A 20,338-nucleotide genomic window follows, 5' to 3' on the forward strand; every position below is an offset into this window, starting at 1 on the left:
CAGTTGTATGTCCTCTCCTTTGCTTCGCTATCATCGAGTGCCATCAGGTTGACCTGGTTGTGCATCAGTTTGGTGGCCTACAGTATATGCCGACCAAACCATTGAACATCGATGAGATGCATAGTCACGATGGAAGGTTGAGGCGAGGCGAGTGGTTCCCGCATTTTCTGGGTAGCTCGCATGAGATGTGGGATGCTCGTGCAGACCATCAACTCCATATACACTATCATATCGAATTGCATCCATCACGTGCATATATGACATGGTATCTTCAGTGGGCTCACATTGAATTTTTTGGTCTAGGTGACTAGCACATGGTGGTGGGTGGAGTTGTCCTAGACAACTTGCTGATTCACCTCCCGGATGCTCCAGAGTTATATCAGCCAGAGGATGGTGAGCTTCCAGAGGTGCGGCCTCGTGCTGGGGGAGGGATAGGTAGGGGAATGGGAGAGGGGGACGCAGTTGAGGGAGAAGGGGATCCAGATATTGCCCGCGACATAGATTCGGTCAGCCTGCCGGCACATGAGGTAGAGGATGGTGGACACCCTGTTGGGGAGCTTTCAAGACCCTTTCCTGGAGACTATTTAACCCTTGGACCACTTGGTATGTCACATCCTTCTGATGCTGAGCACAATCACCAGGGGCATGCGCCAGGAGCCAGCTCTAGTGCACACTTTAATGTACAATTTGACCTGTCATTTAGCCTGTCAGACTTCGAAATTGAGACTGACTATCAGCCCATTTTGGATACACAGGACATGGTGGATGTGACCACCCTGGGTATGCCTGACTGGATGAGTCATTAGATCCAGGGAGGTGATGGCGGGTCGCCGGATGTTATGGCAAGGCCACAGCAGACCTAGCCTTTTTCGCAGATGCACACCACTCCTCCACAACCTGCATACCAGCCATGACACATAGACGATCCATCTAGCAGGTCATCATCCACTTCAGATTATGGGACACTCAGGGACCAGATGAGCACTCCCGTACTTGTTCCGGATCCGCCCCTCTGGTGAGGATAGCGCGATGTCAGAGCTCCTGAATGTGGCACAGGTGGATGTCTCGATGCGAGGCCTCCTAGGTGACGTCCTGGTCCACGTGGTGGTAGGCGAGATCGTGGACAGTAGAATAGTTTAGAGTTTTATGCATATAAATGCCTAATGTACAACAGTAACCTTTGATAAAATATTAATTTTGTTATCGTTATTATCATGTTATTATGCATATCATCAGTTAGAGTTATGTAGTAAAGTTCAATCATGTATTCCAATTTCAAGTAGTCAAACATAGTGAATTACATAGTACAACGTTTTATCCAAATTAAGTAAACGATGCTTAGAATACAAAACTTATCCATCATAAATGATACTTATAACTAATGTCGACTAGATGATGCCCTACCACCATAAAGAGAAGTACAAGTCCTATATGTGGGACCGACTTGATGATACAATCCGCATCTCTTCTGCCCACTATACTCAACATCATCCATGTTGTTACGAATCCTGGAGCTGACGAGGTGACCTCTCTTTACTCTCATCATCCTAGGATTAGGCCGAATACAGGCCTCATTATAGGATGCTAGTCATCCTTGTGACCTATGGGTCTAAAATCTGTTATGTAAACATTAAAGACCAACTCCATGCGATACACGGGATGAACATACCCACAATCACACTTACCCTCATCAAGTAGCACTTGGTAATTCTGTTGCCTTAACCCGGGCACTGCTGCTAACTCTTCAACCGTGAACATAGTCCTCGGCCGATCAAACTAATAAACATTCATAGTATTGACATGCTTTGAGTTGAACTCTATGGCCTTCATCAACGTCTGTGAGAATTCAGAGCTGAGTTGAAGCTGCGCAAGGGGCTCTAAATCTTTCCTGGCAAAAAGTTCACCCAAACAGAAATAAGTTGACTTAATAAGAGCAGTGATGGGCAAATGACGAGAACCCTTCATGTCAGCGTTAATGCATTGCGAGATGTTTGTTGTCATGTGACCAAATCGACGACCCTCATCTGCATATTACGTTCAACGTGAATGAGGTATTTCTTTGAGCCAGTTCGTAATTGCGACGTTCTCGCCTCTCAGACGACCAAAATGATGAGTGAACTCTCACTCGGACTTTGAATATGTTGTGTTAACAAGAACCTTCTTCAAGTCCTTGTTTTTGAAGTGAGTCATGAAGTTGGCAACAATATGTCTTGTACAAAATTCCTGAAAGGCATGCAGTGGTTTCCATAAACTTCCATCGGCGTTCAACGTAGCATCAACTGATTTGTGCCTGTCTAAAATCACTAAGACATCGTGTTGTGGTGTGACATGCTGCCGCAAATACAAAAGAAAAAAGACCAAACCTCCTTCGTCTCACCTTCAACAATGGCAAATACAATAGGCAATATGTTTGCATTGCCATCTTGAGCAATAGTCATGAGCAATGTGCCTCCGTATTTATCATAGAAGTGGGTGCCATCGATGAAAATAAGTGGTTTGCAATACTTGAAGAACTCAACACACGGTGGAACCGTCCAAAATACCCGACGAAACATGACAATATCGACTGAACCAGGCCAATGTGTGTCACAAGTTGCACCCAAGTACCTAAATACCCACAAAAGTTAGCACATATAAATGGTGACTTTATACATAACTAAGGACAGTGTAATGAATCTTATCAAGTAAGTATATTTACATAGTGAATAACCAACAAGAAAGCTTGTTATATGACTCTTCCCAATCACTATATATCCTAGCAATGATTTTCTGCTTTGTAATCCAAACCTTTCTGTACGACGCCTTGTAACCGAAGTGATTCTCCACACCTCCTTGCAGAACCCTTATGCTGATTGTTGGATCTGCTTTGACCATTGTGAATATGTGATAAGCATTCACCTTCGAATCCAACCTGCAATGGTCTTGACCCATTGATATTTTCATGCAAGTATGAGGACCATTGTATCTCCTAACCTCCCATTTTTCTTACTTTCAGTGATATGCTATGCGTATGTTCCATCTGCAATTGGGCCCGAACCGAATACACTATACATCATACTTCAACTGGTCACTCTCTAGTATTTTATACTCCACAACCCTCTTGATACTGTATGTCTTAACTGCTAAGATGACTTCCTCCTTGTTTTCAAATTGTTGTCTAATCTCAAACTCATTGGTTGGATACTCTTCAGGACCTCCATGGATAAATGACCAATCCAAAGTCATTGCATCGAGATTCAAGGTAGAAAAGTGATTCGGCCAGTCATATGGTCGAGAAATGGCAGGATGTGTTAGAGCAATTTGTGTGTCACCATAGTAGTTCATCTCTTCTTCATCCTCACCCTCATCAGAAATTTTCATTGGTTCATCATCAGTATCTTCTCCGTCATCGGAGTTAACTTCATAGGGATCCATCATCGGATCTGTAGAATCCTCATGACTTTCAACATCATCTTGCATCATGCCAGCATTAGAAAGTTCAACGTTTGACCCCTCTTGATTACCTTCAGGTGACATATTTAGATCAACCATCGTCCTTCTAATATTTTTTTAACTGCTCCACTTAACGGACTACCATCAACAGTATCCGCAGATGATCTTCGCCCACCCAACTCAACTAGAAAACACGAATAATTCTAACAGATGAACATTTGTCTATTGGTTGTGCCACGACCTTATAAGACGTACGTCATTGTCATCACGTAACCGATACCTAATTCAAAACAACAGAAAAATTTTTCAAAACCGTGGTCTAATAAAATTAATAACCAAAATAACAAAGACAATTGTAACATACTTTTGATAAAACAAATTGTCATCTACTTTGGTCGGATATCTGTAGTAAATTTTTTTTACTCTTTTCGTGTGTTGCTGTCTAACAAAATGCAATATCAAATTCTTTAACGCTGTTAGACTGTTGACTTTCGGTGTCATGTATGTAATTACTGGTTGTCCAGATCTAAAAATGATAAAACATTTTTTCATCATACACTATTTTATCATCATAATAAATGGATAACAATGGATTTTTAGACATTATTGAGAGAAAATTAAAAGATGAGAACCAAAGACAAGAATGAGCTACTGAGTTCGATTCTCAACCGACCATGCTTTTTATTTGGCGAGTTCAGCGTGAAGTTCATCGGGAGTGCAACAAACTTCATAATTTACATGAAATTCACCAGAGAATATGGTGAACTTCTCCCAAATTAAAAAAAAAAACATATTCTAAAAATTAAAATCAAAATATTTTTTTTAATTTATTACAGAAAAAATCCAAAAACAACGGACTAACTTGTTCAGTGTTTCAAAAAATTGAAAGGACAGACATTTAATAAAATGACAATATAAATATAAATACACCCTCTTTTACATCTACAGTCATAACAATCAAACTAGATCTTATTTAACTGCACAAGTAGTATGGTTTGGTTGATATCATAGAGAAGATTAATAAGCAAGAATATTTTATAAAAGGAGCAACCTCACATACATACCAAATTTTATGAAGTCATTTTAATTAATCGACAAAAGTTAGTGCACTCTAAGTAAAGTAAGGAGTTCAACACTCTTTAAAAGTTAGTGCAACACTCTTTAAAAGTTAATTTACTATCAAAAGTGATCAGGTAAAAACCAACTTAGGTTGGTCGAGTGGTCAACTCACTCATCCGCTTAAGCAACGAGTTATAGTTCAAATGATATGATAAAAAAAGTACTTCTTTCTTTTATTAACTTTTTTTATTATTAATTATTTATTTTACATGCAATATAGAAATAAATGAATATAATACTTATTGAATAGACGCAGTTACATAAAATTTTTTTTGTTGTCATAGTATTTGAAACAAAGAAAAGAAAATGTTATTTTAAAAAAAACTAATAATATATTTTAATAATATTCCTAATACAAAATAATAAATTTTAAATATTCTTTTAAATAATATATATTAACTAAAATAATATAATTATTCTAAATAATATATTTTAAATATGGTAAAATAACACATTTCAATAAAAAAAATTGTTAATAAAAAAATTATATAAATATTTTTTATATGAATTTTTGTTTCACACAAAATAAAATTATTATATGTTTGCTTTTTACGTTGTATATATGTTTTTTTTAAAATTAAATTTATATAAAACAAAATCTCTTATTATTCTGTTCATATTTAATATTTTAATTTTATTTCACACAAAATAAAATTACATATATATTAATTAAATTTATATAACAATTTTTTTATCATTGTGTTTATATCTAACATTATAATTTTGTTTCATACAAAACAAAATTTATTTAAATTTTAATATTATATACATAATATATATTTAATATTATTTTTTTAAAATTTTAATATATCTTTTTTTTTTTCTGAATTTACTACATAGATTTTCAGCTTATTTTTTATGTATTATTTATTTTAATTCTAAAGCCTAATAAATTTTTTTGTACAAACATATTACTTTTAATCTTTATATATTATTTTTTTTATTTTAGATTTTAGCCCAATATTTGAAACTTACAAAAAATTTTAAAACTTATAGAAAAATAGTTAACCTGATTAACATTTATCTTTTTAAATTCAGACCATTCAAATAAAATATAATAAATAAAGAGTTCAGATTTGACGAATTCACAAAGTGTGCATTTTTAAATTCAGACCATTTAAATAAAATATAATAAATGAAGAGTTCAGATTTAATGAATTCACAAGGTGTGCAGTACTCTATATTTAACAAAGAGCGTTTAAGGATGAGCCCAATTAATCTTGCAAACCTACTTTGTTTTGTCTCAAATTATTTTAACTATACTACTATTTTTTAAACCCACTTGGACACTCTCCTGTCTCCTCAGACACATAAAAAAGCTATCAATCGGAGCAAATATTAATCACAAGTACAACTCATTCTCACAACCCCGACTTATAAAAATATATGAAGCCATGAATCTACAAATGAACTACATCCGTATAAGTATACAAAAGAATGGGACATTCATTACAAGATTATACAAAATTGTTTTCATCAGTAAGTGTAAGCAAAACCATTCAGACCCTTCAAAATAAAAATAAAAATAAAATTGAGACTCGATTAGCCAAAATGATGAAGAAAAACTACACAAAAAAGATTTACTTCTTTTCTTTGTTCCTATACTTTCGTGTCTACTTTTTACCCCATGAATGAACAAAAGAAAGAGGGGAGTGGCGTGCCCTTTATGTTTGGTATTTCAATTTCCAATCGCATTCATCCGCAAGCAGCAACCAATACAACCCAATCGAAATTAGGGTTAATAACTATCTGCAACAACAATGGATTGAGTTTATACCGACTTCGAGCTCCCTCTGCAACTATTTTTATACATGTACATGGTTGCAAAACAGAAATTCCCAATCCAAAGCTGCAAAATATTTTTCTATATAGCCCTCAAAATGCAAATTGTGCCAGGATGGATTTCAAACAATGCTGGTGTTCAAACGAGCTACCCTTTGAGCTTCTTCCAGGTCCCTAATAAACCTGCAAATTCAAATAAAACACACGACTATACCTAAGAAATCCAGAACACTAACAAGTTTTGTAGTCAATCAAAACAAGAACAAAACTGGAACTATCAACTCAAAATTATTGGCATTGGACATCAAATTGAAAACCCACTTGGAATACACTAAACATGAAATGACCACTAGTTGAATCAAAACTATTTTATTCACTTCATTATACCTCTTAGAATTGAGAACAGAAGAGCCACCAAGTATAAACCGCATTCCAGGATTGCTGGCATTTTGTAGAGCAACACATCTTGACTCCTCATAAGTTGTCCCACCAACAATGAAGATGATTACTTCCTGTGGCCTGCATGTCAATTGTCATGTAATCGTTAAACATAAAAACTCATACTATTCCACAATTCTATTGTGCGTGTGACTTCTAGAAATTCACAAAGAAAATACAACTGCTAGATTTAACAGCAACAAACCTTCCTTGTTGAAAGTGATTTCCAACAAATGGGTAGTCCACATCTCTCAGCCGTCCTTTGACGATGCTTTCCATGGTTTGGAAAAGAAGGGGTTGGTGCTGGGTATACACATTCTCAACACCCTGCAGCAAATCTCAAAACAGAAGTTGTTTAGAGTTGAACTTAATCTATCAAAGATAGGGCATGGTAATCATAATACTTCTGTGCATACCTTCAACCCACGGGCCATATTACGGGCAATATTCATTAGATCTCGATTTCCAAAAAGATCACCAGTTCTCTTGTCAACACCTGCTTGCTTTAAAAGAAACTGGACGAGCTGTTGTGTCAAAAACAAAATATCGATATCAGCAACTATCGCAGGCATGCATAGCCACATTTATTTATTTGTAAAGAGGTACTTTCCATCTATTTGTAGTTCTGTACAATTTAATCTAGTTAACATATATTTCTATTCTCTGGAATCCAAAACCAAGGATATAAAATGACAATATGACCCAAAATTGACTTTACCAAACACACTACTTCTCCAAGGTTTAAAACATGGACAACATCCACTAAAAGATTAAGGACAGACAATCATGCCTGAGGATAAAAGGATTCAAGAAGAAAGCAACATCGTAGATTAATTTACCCCAGATTTATACTTGGCAGATCGGGAAGCCAGTTTGTTGAAAAGCTGCATTAACTGAACAGGGCTATCCTTCTCATATCGCAAAGCATATAGCATGACTAAACGCAGCCGGTCCACATCTGATATGCTATCATCATTTAGTAGATTTGTCACTGCCTGAAGATAGTACATTGAGACAAAAATTGTCACTTTTGTTAGTCTAAACTCCAAAGCCATTGTCAGTACATATGATAACAATTAGAAACATCGAGAAAAAATATTGGGGGAAGATAATAAGACACTAAAAAAATTGCTTTATGTATCTTGTAATCTGCTAGTGTAAGCATGGGTTGTTGGCCAAGGGAAAGGATTTTACACCTATACTTCACAATGTATCCTTGTCCTTACTTCACATCATTGATGGAAATTCAAATATATGTCAAGAAGTCCCCGATTGCAGAACGATGTACCGAGAACAGAATAAATTTTTACCCCATTAACAAATCAACTCTCCATGAAAACAATATGAAGCTTATTAAGGCAATGAACAGAATAATTACAAGATAAAATATCCTTTGAGATGAATGGTAGCACTGAAATGAGCAAACTACTATAGTCGAGTTTTCTAATTTATCATAACCATACAAAGAAATATGCATAAATATTCAGAGCTTAAAATAAATTAAAAAATATTGCACCGCCAGCACCGCTCAAAAAGAATATCCCCCTTTTTTCATCTCCAAAGAGCCTTTTCTTTGAGTGAGAGAGAATACATTAGACCATCACCCAATAACTCTTGAAGTTTGAGCAAAAGCAAAGGAAATTTTGCTAATCATTAATACATACCTCAAACGCAGCCCCTTGTCCTCCATTGCAAGCCAGTTCCTGTTCTGTTTGTGAAACTGTCATAAGTTTTCGCTGTTGTACTATCTTGCTCATTTCTGTTACCAAAGTCACATGCTTTGACACATTCCCATGCATTTTTCTGTACTCAGGATAATTGTCAACAAATTTGGCCATGTCCTCTGACAAGAGTCAAACCATAAATCAATTAATTACATACTATGCTGCCATGTATAAAAATAGGTGTAATAGCAGAAGGAATTTTATTATTCTGAAATGTGAGACAATTATAAGTACAAACCTATCGTTTGGATGTTCTGGTTGCTCTTTGACACTTGCTGAAATTCATCAACCAGCCGCTTGATATTCATACCTATATCTCCAAAATTCTCATACATGTTAGCTTTGAAAAATGAATCTTGTTCCGACGACAACACAACCTCCTGCAACAGCAAATAGCACAATATTTCTTTCAATTTGTATAAAATCTAAACTCAAAGATATTGCTAACGTGATTAAATAGCATAAAAGTCTCTCTAACCTCCTGATCCTTTGAAAATTTATCAATGGATTTCAAGTCCACCTTGTTGTCTTGGATTCCTATCAATTCATGAACCATAGCCTAGAAAGTAAAAGGCCACAAACAAGAATTACTTTATGAATAAACAAACTATCAGATAGTTAAGCTGTAAGATTGTCAGTAAGCACTGACTATAGCATTAATCCCATAGATACCTGATAGGTCCATTGATTGAGCAATGGGGTTACAGGATCATCTCTCCTGTCAAGCACCAACAACAGTGGTGAAACTTCTGTTCGCCTAAAATCGAAAAGACCACTTTCTTCTTGGTACATCAATTTCTGTTTGAAGCCCATTAATGTAAATTAGTTTTCACTACATATGCATGATAAATTATAACACATAGGGATACACATATTGCCAGATAAAACAACAATAAGATGGCTACATCTGTGCCAAAAGTATGCCTAGAGATATGCATGGTGAGTTCAGAAAAATGAAAATTATAAAGATTTAAAAGATAAAAGTTAACAATTAAAAAAGAAAAAATAATAAAACACATGCAAACGCACCTTAAAAACATGCAAAAGTTAAAATGCATAAGATTGTCTAACATAAACAGGAAAATAACAAATAATATATATTATCTACTGAGAAAAAGTGACTACATAATTATATCAAAAATTCTACTCACATTTGCTTCGTGTGCTATTCTTTTGGCAATGTCAGACGTCCTTTGATATCTAATAACTGGTCTCCGTTTTAATGCCAAAAAGACAGCTGCTACACCATCAACAACCCGATCACAGAAGCGTTGCAGTGTTGAAGGATCCACCACAGCTGGGAGCATATAAATATAACTTGAAGGGATGTGCAAAGTGAAATGATAAGGATCAACTGCAATAAAGTCTGCGTAGAACTCCTGAATGATCGTAACAAAAACTACATCAGAATTAAACTTCGCAATACAAATACCAGCGTTTGAGATCACATATTCACAACAAAAAGGGATGGGGGGTTCAAGGGTTCCAGCACAAGAACGTGTGCAGTCATCTATCATCATAAAACAGATAGATAGAAAAGTTCCCATGTTTACAGCGCAAGCAAAAGCAGTTACCTGAACTTGCTGGACAGCTTCATGTTCATCTGAATCAGCAAGTATGTGAATTTGAGTGTCCTTCAATATGTTGGAGAAAACTGTAAATTTCAGAATGCATTCACAAAGTGTCTTCGAATCAATGCGAGAAAAAAAATTATCACTTCAACTAGGGAAAATATACAAAACGGAATTCCTAAATAGGGATTGCTTTATATATACTACAGCATCTGTAAAGATTTAAAAGACCTACATAGGTGATATTCCCCAAATCTAGGAGCGGCGAGCTGGCGGCGCAAATGCTGGATGTTCTCCGTCATTGGGCGAAGGAAGTAAACGGCCTTGAGATGCGACATAAGCTCCTTCGACTTGGTTATGGAATCCACCAACTCCACCAAGAACACTTCCTTCTGAAGAAGCTCTGACTGTGAATACACAACGCTCACAATACTCACCTACACCATCAATTTCACATTTCACATCCATGTTGTAGCTCAACACCATAACCAGCAACACATATTTACGAGTTTACAATCATATGGAAAAATGAACGCCAATATCATAATTGAAACAATGAATGAAGAATTATATCAGAGAAAATGAATTGATTCGTTGAGATCGTGGTGCGTACCGTTTGGGAATCGAGGATTAGGACCTTCATGCCGGAGATGTCCTGCAGCATGCGGTTGACGTAGTCACGTGCAGAGGACGTGAGCACCATTTTTTTTTGTAGTGGTGACTCGAATAATATGGATCAATCTAAGTCTCAGTGGAGAGATTATAATCGAAGATGATTAACACCAAAGGGTTGCGAATCTGGTAGAGGGGTTGCAGAATTTCAGATTCACCATCACTAAGGACCGAAGACGACGAGTCTTAAGCCTTCGGTTCTAAACGCACCGTTTCAGGCGTAGTTAATTGCCGAGTAATGCTGTTGATTCCAAATTTTCATTCCATTGGCAGCATTGCAACTAGTAACAACAACTCTTATGGTTAACTCAATAAATCTACAATTATGATTATTAATATTTTTATTTATAAAATAAATTACTAAAAATAATAATAGAAGATATACATTAAGAATAAAATCATTGATAACTGAGAGCTAGAGATATTTTATAAATAAAATAATAATAAAATTTTGTCACTGTAATAATAATAATAATAATAATAATAATAATAATAATAATAATAATAATAATAATAAATATTTATTTTAAAAGTAAAAAATGATTTTAAAAAATAACTACAATGTTTTTTAAAATTGTAAAATTTAATATAGTTTATATCTTATTAAATATTCTAATTTATTTTTTTAATTTTTTTATAATATATTTTAATTTATCAAATTAATAATTAATCTATCACAAATTTAAATTTTATTTAAAAATTTATTATTGATCGATGAATTTCTATATGCACAAAATTAAAATCAAACCCTGACACTTAAGCGAGTTAAATATTTTAATTTATTTTATAGTTACTAAAAGCAACCTTACCAAATAATTTTTTTCTTAATGATATTTTCAGACAATTAACAGTTGTTTTTGTCATTAACACAGTTACTTTTGAAAAGGCAATACAACAATTTCTGGTATGGGCTTCAGCCCGTCACGGTTACTCAATGCGAAAAATGGAGGCCCAAAACAAGTGACCCAAAAGAATGTAAAGACTACAGACGACGTCGTTTGAGTGAGTGTAAGTATTAAGTAACCTCACATTATCAACTCGAAGTAGCTAGCGGCAACAGCAATCGAGCTTTTGCATTTGAAGCTTCACAGCACGAACTCGCTGAACTGAAGTGCAGCTTCTGAAAAACCCTCAATAATGGATTTGATTAAAGCTTCGAATTTGACACCTTCACCGTTACCATTCTTCACTACAACGACCAAATTCTCTTCCCACTTTTGCACATTTCTATGTAATATTCCCAGAAAGCCCCTTACTTTGCGCGCCAAGAAGAGAACCTCAGATTCTGAGCCGCTTCTAGAACCTTCTCTCCTCCAAGAAGTATCCTTCGACGACGAAGAAGAAGATGACGAACTTCTTGACGAATTTGAATTTGGTATATACATACACCTTCTTTCGTTCTCTCTCTCTATATTATTGCTGGTGTTTTCTGACGAAAGTTTTTATTTTTTAATTGCGTTGCACAGAAGCTGAACTGGATGATGATGATGATGACGATGATGTTATTGTTGATGATGGTGATGATGTTGATGTCGGTGCTGGTGAGGATGAAGAAGAGGAGGAGTATGAAGATGGCGATGCCTTAGTCTATGTAAGTTCTTTCGGAATTTCCATTTTGTATTGTTTTATTGATAGGAAAAATAAGATAATAATTCAATTTTATGTTTATTTTTATCTTTGGGATGATTATGGTTTTTATTTTCAATTTTGAAGGTTGGTGATGGCGGAGCAGGTGGTGGAATCTCCCTTGCTGGGACATGGTGGGATAAGAAGGCACTAGCCATTGCTAAAGAAGTTACTGCCTCTTTTGATGGTGACCTGCAAATTTATGCCTTTAAGACTTTGGTCAATTCCACCATTCTAGTGCGCATTGAAAGGCTTACCAACAAGTTAGTAGCATAACACATTACTCCAAAGTTGGCTAACTTGCTATCTATCTATATTGTTTTATTTTACAGTAGACAAGAGGCAAAATGCTGAGGGGAATTTTGTAGTTTAAGCTGTCTCGAATTTAGTTGGCTAAGTTTCCTAGTTTGTAGAATGTATAATTCTTGATTCACATTTGGCTGAACTTCCTAAAATAGTAAAATGGATGGTTGGTTTTATTATTTAGTGGCTTTTATATGAATCTTAGTTTTATTTCGTGTTATTGTTGTTTAGGGAAGTTCTGAACCTATGTTTAATTGCATGATTAGATTAGATATACTAGGCTGGATAATCCCTAAAGAAAAAATGAGACGGTAACTTTGTTTTTGAAACAATGCATATAGCTATATTAGTGATATAACTATGCATTGCCAGAAATTTCAGTGATCAATGGATACATGGCCGTTGGTGAAATTTATGAGTTATATATAACGCTTTCCCCTTTAGTGTGTCATTCATGTTTATTGATCTTTTAAGTGTTTTTCTGCCGTCATTTATATTTATTCTGAGGGTTATTTCCTTTGTTTATATCAAGTATACTGAAATAAGTGTGTTAGACTTGGCCACTAGAAGTGGGTTAGTGATGAGGGGTTTGGATAGTTGGTGTGAAAATGAAATCATAGGTTTAAAACTTAACTGCCATTGATGTACCAAAAGATAATGTGTAGATTAAATCTCATTTAGGCTGGATAGATGTGGGGTCACTAATGTAATTTCATCTGTAAAGTGCGTCACAAAGAGAAAGGAATGTTGAATGCAATTTATTAGTTTTAATATTACTATCCCCAGCAAAAAATGGAAAGACTTGAACCTCTATAATTTAAGGGGAGTAGAGAATGTGAATCAACACATAATATTGGCTTGTTGTACCTTCCCTTCTAATAGAATTTAATTACCCATAAAGGACTTTTCACCTCATTGTTAAAATCAGCTAATGCTATTTGCACACTGCTGATTGCTCAATCAACGAATTTTTTTGCCCCCTTTTTTTGGAGATTGGGCTTATCATTGAACTTACACTTATATTTCAATATTTTGATAATATTTTTCCTCCCCGATGCAATGTGTGCTTGAATTACCATTTCCTTTTCATCTTGTGCTGAACTTTGCTATTATAGTGCTATATTCTTAAACTGTTGAGGTCTGATTTCCATATACGTTAGGTCTGGCTCCCCAACAATGGAAGATATTGAAGCCTTTTCTACAACCTACAGAACAAAAATGGATGAAGCAGAGATTGCCAAATTTGTTCCTGAAAATTTGAGTTTGGAGGTACCATTTCAACTAACTTACTTGCAGTTTGTTCTATGTTGAATATATATAATGCGAGACTATCACAATCACAACTTGAAGCCCTATGTTATCATATTAGTTCCACTAGTGGCTTAATCAAAGTTTCTTGTTCGTTGGTTCTATGATTATTATCTTTACAAATCTGAGTTTGTGTTACTTTAGGTGTCTTCTCCAGGTGTTGAAAGAATAGTTCGGATTCCAACTGACCTGGATCGATTCAAGGACCGGCCTATGTATGTGAATTACTCCATTGTTAATGATTCTGATAATTCATCTACAGAAGGTGATGGGGTCTTCAGGCTTGAATCCTTTGACATGGAAACTAAGTGTTGCACGTGGGGTATAGCTGATGTGAGAGTCAACAGAGGGAAAGGAAGACCACTGAATAAGAAGCAAAGAGAATGGCGTTTAAGCACTCCCTTTGATTCATTACGTTTAGTACGGTTGCACTCTGATATTTAAATTAATTTTCCCTCCCCCCCCCCCCCCCCCCCCCCACAAAAAAAAAAGTGTTAATGGCATCTCCATCTTCATGTGCAAGCCTGTGTAGATAATTAGGGGAACAGTTCACACATAGATCCATATTTGTTAAATTTTTAAATTTTTGAAACTTGACAAGTTTGAGGTCTTTGTAGATTCACTGGATTGTAATTTCCCTTTTGTGGATGGTAAATTACAAAACTGTGAAGAGATATAGACTGTATTACGGAATCAATAAGCAAACTGAAAGCAGGGGGATATATATTATTCCATTCCTTAATTTATGCCTCCATGCATTGGTCAATGCACTGCGTTCTAAACCTTATTCTATGCTTGGCAGAATCAATTTTCTCCATGATTTATTCCTCTCTCTCTCTATACCTTAGGTTTCAAATTTCTGTTTATTATGATAGATCACTTTAGTTTTGACCCATATAACTCTTTTTTGGATTTTGATCCGTTTTAATTCTTTTTTTTTCTTTTTTAATTTACATTGTTAAAGTTTTGGTCGGCATAAATATTTTAAAAATGTGTTTAACCACTATAAACATTTCTTAAAATATAAGTTTGGTGTTTGTAATTTCTTTTGTTTCTTATAATATAACCTTTTCAGTGGTGAGAAGGAAAAAAATAACTAAAAATCAAAGCAACAGAAAAATAGGGTAAATTTAAGAATTTTTGTTTATATATTGGATTATAAGTGGTGGATTTTTTAAAGATGATCTAAATTACGTGTTATACAGTTGTGGGTTTTTATAAAACATCATTGACATTTTGTTTTTTGTTGGTTGATCTTGTGGTTAGCTCACTAGTCCGTTTAAACAAGTGTTGGCAGTTAGTTAGTCCGCTTAAGCAAGTGTCGGGAGTTTGAATTCCGTCTGTTGCATGCAGCAACTTATTGGTCAGTGGCAAACCCTTAAATGGAGCTCAGTACCGTGACGGATTAGCCATTAACCTTTCGGACTAAGGGATACCGTAGAAAACCAAAAAAAAAATTTTTTTTTTTACAAAATGTCAATACCATCATAACATTGTAAAATACTAAAATAATCAAATATTCTCGTATTTTATATTGAAATTATTCATATGTAAAAACTTTAGCCTAAATTTAAATTATATGTAAGCTTATATTATTGCTATACATATTCAAATTGAATTGTAAATAGCTGTGAGTTGTCACTTCCATTTTTTATAATTCTTCCCCTCTTCTAATATTTTTCTTTTTGCTGTCAAGTGATGTTTAAACAACTGAATTGGCATACCTAATATTTATTAAATCATGTTTGCGTATCTTTCTTCCTATTACATGTTCGTGAACTACTAAATTAATCACATGAAGCTATAGATATCCATTTGACATTCTATAGATCTAAAGTGTCATCAATTTTAAATTTATATAAAAACAAACAATAAATGGTGTTTCAATGTCAATAACCACTAGATTTATATTGAAAGTGCTATTAAATTAGCTTATTATTTAAGCAATGAAATTGTTCATTTTGTTTTAAAATTGCTTATCTATTTCAAAATATAAGTGCTATGGTGACAATTATAAATGAGTGATAGCAATAGGAAATTACATTGCTTGCTATAGCATCAAAATTTCTTGCGTGTATATAAGCATAGCATAGCAAGCAGCTGCTGCAACATCACTTTCAATTCTTGAGACTGACCCACCTATATTTAGTGTTTAAAAGACGTGAAGACTGAAAGATTGGTCCATGTTTGATGGTGTGGTTCTCTTCACAATTTTAATGCAAGCAATTGCTCTTTCAGCCCAATGGAGATTGATGTTTTACGGAAGGAAAAATATAATATAGGTAACTAATAATATTTTTGAATAATATGTAAATAATGTGACTGAAATATATCTTTCTAATTTTTTTAACACTTAAAAAAAATAAAATGTAATATCTTATTATTAATTTTATAAATAGAACTAAAAATAAATATAAAAAATAATAAAAAATGAGATTAAATAATTAACACCATCTAATTTTTTTTTATTAAAAAGGATCCACTCAAAATGTTTTACTGGTTTTTAATTTCAATTTCCAAATTCATTCTTAAATCACAGTCTAAGGGTCTAATTAACTCTTGAAAACGTGTTTTGTTTTCGTAACTTGCAATGCATTAAAAAAAAATTAGAGATTTAGGGTATAACTGAATTAATTAGTATAAAAAGTTTTATATTTATAGAAGGAGTTTTAAAGTAACATCAATTGTTCTTATTAACTGAAAAAATGAACTCTCTTCGTTTTTTTAATTACTGACAAAATTTTCAACCCCACAAATCAAGATTAACCAATAAATTATTATATGGTAAGATTTGAATTTTCGATACTAAACAAACACATGAACAAAATACTCAGTACCAACTCAAATTAGTTATTTTCTTTAACTATTCTTTTACTTTAGGGCAAAAATGAAAAAAACAAGTCCGTGAAAATGGTGATAGAAGACACGCACCGACAGTTTATAATCTTGAAATTCATGTGATTATTGTTGTTTATTTCCCTTTCTTTTTTTCGTTACTCCTTTTCAGTTAAGAGATCATGTTCTTAATTAACCAAACCGCCCTATTAACATATTTTTAAATGACCGGATTGCCCTCACTCTCAAGTCACATTTTCAACAAAACCAACTTCTTCAACCATAAACCAGAAACCACACCCACCACCTTCTGCAATCTGCATGCCAGTATGCCACTAAATTTTCTCAGCTCTTCAATAACCAACCCCACTTTATCAAGCTGCAATCTTTCTACATATATACATCTACTCTGCATTTTATTACTATTTTTCTTTTTCCATTTTTTATTTTTTAATTAAAAATTTTGCATTGCTCCTTTTCTCTCTCTTCAAACTTGGCATTTTCTGGTCTTAGATTCGGTCTATGAATCTTCTTTTTTGTTGTTAAGTAAGCTGGTTTAGCTCATACTACTCTAGAATTTGACATTTAATGTAGCTTTTTTTGTTTAGTAGCTTCATTGTGTAGAATGATACCATAGTTATTAGAGGACCCTTATTATTTGTTTCTTTTTCTGTGGACTTTTTTTTTTTTGGTACAAAAATGGATATATGGGACAGTTGGTGGGTTTTGCAGTTCATGCAGATGCTGGGTTTGCTGAGTTTCTGGATTTCATTACCAAAGTTGAGAACTTTATTCTCAAAAGCTTTTGGCTTTGGCAACAAATTCATGAAGGGTAGCAGCAGCAATGTCTGGATCTTTGTTTCCATATCGCTTCTCTTGTTCCTTTCCTGGGTATACTCATTCGTGTTTCCCAGTGATCTTTCTGTGATTCAGCATTATGATGAGATAATCCCCAACACTTCTCAGTCACTGAATCACAGTGTTGAGGTTCCCAATGTTTCTCATTCAATGAACCAAAGTTTTGATTTTGAGATGCTGAAATCCAAAGTTGTTCCAATGGGGAAGTGTAATGTGTTTGAAGGAAGTTGGATCCATGATAATAGCTACCCTCTATATGATGCTTCTCAATGTCCATTTGCTGAAAGGGGTTTCAATTGCATAGCTAATGGGCGTAGGGATAGAGGTTATACAAAGTGGAGGTGGAAGCCTAAGAATTGTGATGTTCCGAGGTTCAATGCCCGGCGAATACTCGAACAGCTTCGAGGGAAAAGGGTAGTTTTTGTTGGTGATTCATTGAGTAGGACTCAATGGGAGTCTTTGATATGTTTGTTAATGACAGGAGTTGAGGATAAGAAGAGTGTGTATGAAATCAAGGGCAATAGGATCACCAAACAGATTAGGTTTCTTGGTGTAAGGTTTAGTACTTTCGATTTGAGGATCGATTTTTATCGATCAGTGTTCCTTGTGAGGCCTGGTTCTGTGCCTAAGCATTCACCCCAAAGGATTAAGACAACATTGAGATTGGACAAGATTGATGATATTAGCCATGAGTGGATTGATTCAGATGTTCTAATATTCAATTCAGGTCATTGGTGGACAAGGACTAAGCTTTTTGACATGTAAGTAACTAGTAACTTCATTTTTCCAAGTTATAGGTTCATAAATTGAAGATTTGATTTACTCCATGGCATGTTTTGTTTTGTTTTTGTTTATATGTGATTCATTGCAATTTGCATTGCATTTGTGATTGATTTTCTTCCTTGGAGAATTCATGCTATAGTGCCAGTTTGTTACTAAATGAGTTCCAAGGAGATAGATAGTATTCTTGGAAGCTTATAAAATGAGTAAACACCCAAATTATTCCCAACAAATTTCAGATCGAACATGTCCCAACAAATTTTCAACAAATACGTCTCTAACAATTTTATTATGAGATAATTTAGTTAAAAAAATATTTATAAGACAACTTAGTCTCCTTTCAAAACAACTTGGAAACTTTTAAATGAATGCACTATGATGATTTTTGGCAACAATGTAGAAAGGCTTATTGCAAAAGGAAATTTCTTTGGACTTCTAGAAAGGCTTATTGCAAAAGTAAATGAGAACCTAGATTTTCACTCAAAGTCTAGTGTTTTGCCTCAAATTAGAAGATTGTTATGTTCTTATTTCTCTTAGGTCACTTGGGGCAGACAGATGATAGATTAGAACCAGACTTGTGATTTTTGTTTTGAGATCTCTATGTGTAGGATCAAGGTAAATGTGAACAGCATGGAAATAATTTGATAATGAATAACCAAAACCTTGAATTGAATGTACTTCATGTTAGAATCATTCATTACTTCCATTAATTGTTAGTTCAAGTCCATTTGCTGCATTAGCCGTGTGATTTCATAGTGTGAGATTCTAGAATAATTTGGTGCTAACATGATCTTCAGACAGGGGTTGGTACTTTCAGGTTGGTAACTCAGTGAAGCTTGGAATGACAATCGATTCTGCTTATAACACAGCCCTTCACACCTGGGCATCTTGGGTGGAGAATTCAGTCAACATGAATAGAACAAGAGTGTTCTTCCGTACCTTCGAATCATCTCATTGGAGGTGAGTTATTTCTTCTCCATTACTTATTTTTCATTTTGGCAAGAATGCAAGTAAGTGGTGTTTATATTTTGATGGCAGTGGAAAGAACCACAATGCATGCAAAGTGAGTAGGAATCCATGGAAGAGAAGCAATGGGAAGGAGCGAAGCCCTATATCAGATATGATCAATAGGGTTGTGAAGAACATGAGTGTTCCAGTAACAGTTTTGCATGTAACACCAATGAGTTCTTATAGGAGTGATGGTCATGTGGGAACTTGGAGTGACAATCCATCTGTTCCTGATTGCAGCCATTGGTGTCTCCCTGGTGTTCCTGATATGTGGAACGAAATTCTCTTCTCTTATTTGCTTCCAAAACCTCTCTAGCAATATTAACATCAAACCCTCTATCTTAGTGTGTTGTTATTTGTTGTTTAATTGTAATCCCATATGCCTTGTCCCTTGTTATGAAGCTCTATAACCTCAATTTTGACCTCCATTACTTGGATTAACTTAGATAACATATGCACCATTATAAAACAATAATGTTAAGCATACACACAAAATTGCTATCAAATTATTATATACATAGAATATATGTTTAAATAATAGGAAATGTCACAATAACATGGATGGATAACATGCATTGTGATGATCATGATATGGTATGATGATGACGGTCAATGGGTTGATCTGTCAAATTTGCCAAAAAAGAAAAAAGATGGATTGGGCTAGGATTCGAAATCCCCAAATCTGCAGGTTCGGATTTGATGGGATGGGCCGACCCATTGAGTCAAAAGTTATTATTTTTTAATAAAAAAGAGATTAATACTCTAAAAAATAACAATTGTGTAATTTTTAAATGCACTTTTTAATTTTTTTAAATTAATTTTATTTTTTTGTTTTATATTTTTATATATATATTTAAATTATGTGAATTGTTTTTTAAAATA

General features: G+C 34.3%; 3 protein-coding genes across 3 annotated transcripts; 2 read left to right on the forward strand and 1 right to left on the reverse strand.

Annotated features, from left to right (window-relative positions):
* Nucleotides 1-5,915: 5,915 nt before the first annotated feature.
* On the reverse strand, nt 5,916-10,993 carry LOC130943368 (vacuolar protein sorting-associated protein 45 homolog). Its single transcript, XM_057871211.1, has 13 exons — nt 10,680-10,993; nt 10,302-10,503; nt 10,070-10,149; nt 9,647-9,874; nt 9,168-9,293; nt 8,974-9,054; nt 8,734-8,875; nt 8,436-8,614; nt 7,611-7,766; nt 7,188-7,295; nt 6,977-7,098; nt 6,721-6,852; nt 5,916-6,516 (listed from the first exon to the last, which is right to left on the reverse strand). Exons 1-13 carry the CDS (start codon nt 10,767-10,769, stop codon nt 6,456-6,458), a joined length of 1,707 nt encoding a protein of 568 aa, XP_057727194.1. The 5' UTR covers nt 10,770-10,993; the 3' UTR covers nt 5,916-6,455.
* Nucleotides 10,994-11,795: 802 nt separating this feature from the next.
* LOC130946322 (uncharacterized) lies at nt 11,796-14,432 on the forward strand. Its single transcript, XM_057875013.1, has 5 exons — nt 11,796-12,113; nt 12,205-12,329; nt 12,452-12,627; nt 13,828-13,936; nt 14,120-14,432. Exons 1-5 carry the CDS (start codon nt 11,876-11,878, stop codon nt 14,417-14,419), a joined length of 948 nt encoding a protein of 315 aa, XP_057730996.1. The 5' UTR covers nt 11,796-11,875; the 3' UTR covers nt 14,420-14,432.
* A 2,645-nt stretch (nt 14,433-17,077) lies between these two features.
* LOC130946309 (protein trichome berefringence-like 7) lies at nt 17,078-19,907 on the forward strand. Its single transcript, XM_057874985.1, has 3 exons — nt 17,078-18,429; nt 19,250-19,408; nt 19,487-19,907. Exons 1-3 carry the CDS (start codon nt 17,510-17,512, stop codon nt 19,770-19,772), a joined length of 1,365 nt encoding a protein of 454 aa, XP_057730968.1. The 5' UTR covers nt 17,078-17,509; the 3' UTR covers nt 19,773-19,907.
* The last annotated feature ends 431 nt before the right edge of the window (nt 19,908-20,338 follow it).

This window comes from Arachis stenosperma, chromosome 8, assembly GCF_014773155.1.
Source record: "Arachis stenosperma cultivar V10309 chromosome 8, arast.V10309.gnm1.PFL2, whole genome shotgun sequence".
Lineage (NCBI taxonomy): Eukaryota > Viridiplantae > Streptophyta > Magnoliopsida > Fabales > Fabaceae > Arachis > Arachis stenosperma.

What these genes read in the sequence shown, in the direction of transcription:
- LOC130946309 (XM_057874985.1), top strand. Translation starts at nt 17,510, where the DNA reads ATGGATATATGGGACAGTTGGTGGGTTTTGCAGTTCATGCAGATGCTG. An exon ending in AGGACTAAGCTTTTTGACAT is followed by an intron (nt 18,430 to 19,249) that starts GTAAGTAACTAG and finishes ATCTTCAGACAG; the next exon opens with GGGTTGGTACTTTCAGGTTG. An exon ending in TTCGAATCATCTCATTGGAG is followed by an intron (nt 19,409 to 19,486) that starts GTGAGTTATTTC and finishes TTTTGATGGCAG; the next exon opens with TGGAAAGAACCACAATGCAT.
- LOC130943368 (XM_057871211.1), bottom strand. Translation starts at nt 10,769, where the DNA reads ATGGTGCTCACGTCCTCTGCACGTGACTACGTCAACCGCATGCTGCAG. An exon ending in TCAATCAATGGACCTATCAG is followed by an intron (nt 9,055 to 9,167) that starts GTATCTATGGGA and finishes TTTACTTTCTAG; the next exon opens with GCTATGGTTCATGAATTGAT. An exon ending in CCAGAACATCCAAACGATAG is followed by an intron (nt 8,615 to 8,733) that starts GTTTGTACTTAT and finishes GACTCTTGTCAG; the next exon opens with AGGACATGGCCAAATTTGTT.
- LOC130946322 (XM_057875013.1), top strand. Translation starts at nt 11,876, where the DNA reads ATGGATTTGATTAAAGCTTCGAATTTGACACCTTCACCGTTACCATTC. An exon ending in ATGGCGATGCCTTAGTCTAT is followed by an intron (nt 12,330 to 12,451) that starts GTAAGTTCTTTC and finishes TCAATTTTGAAG; the next exon opens with GTTGGTGATGGCGGAGCAGG. An exon ending in CTGAAAATTTGAGTTTGGAG is followed by an intron (nt 13,937 to 14,119) that starts GTACCATTTCAA and finishes GTGTTACTTTAG; the next exon opens with GTGTCTTCTCCAGGTGTTGA.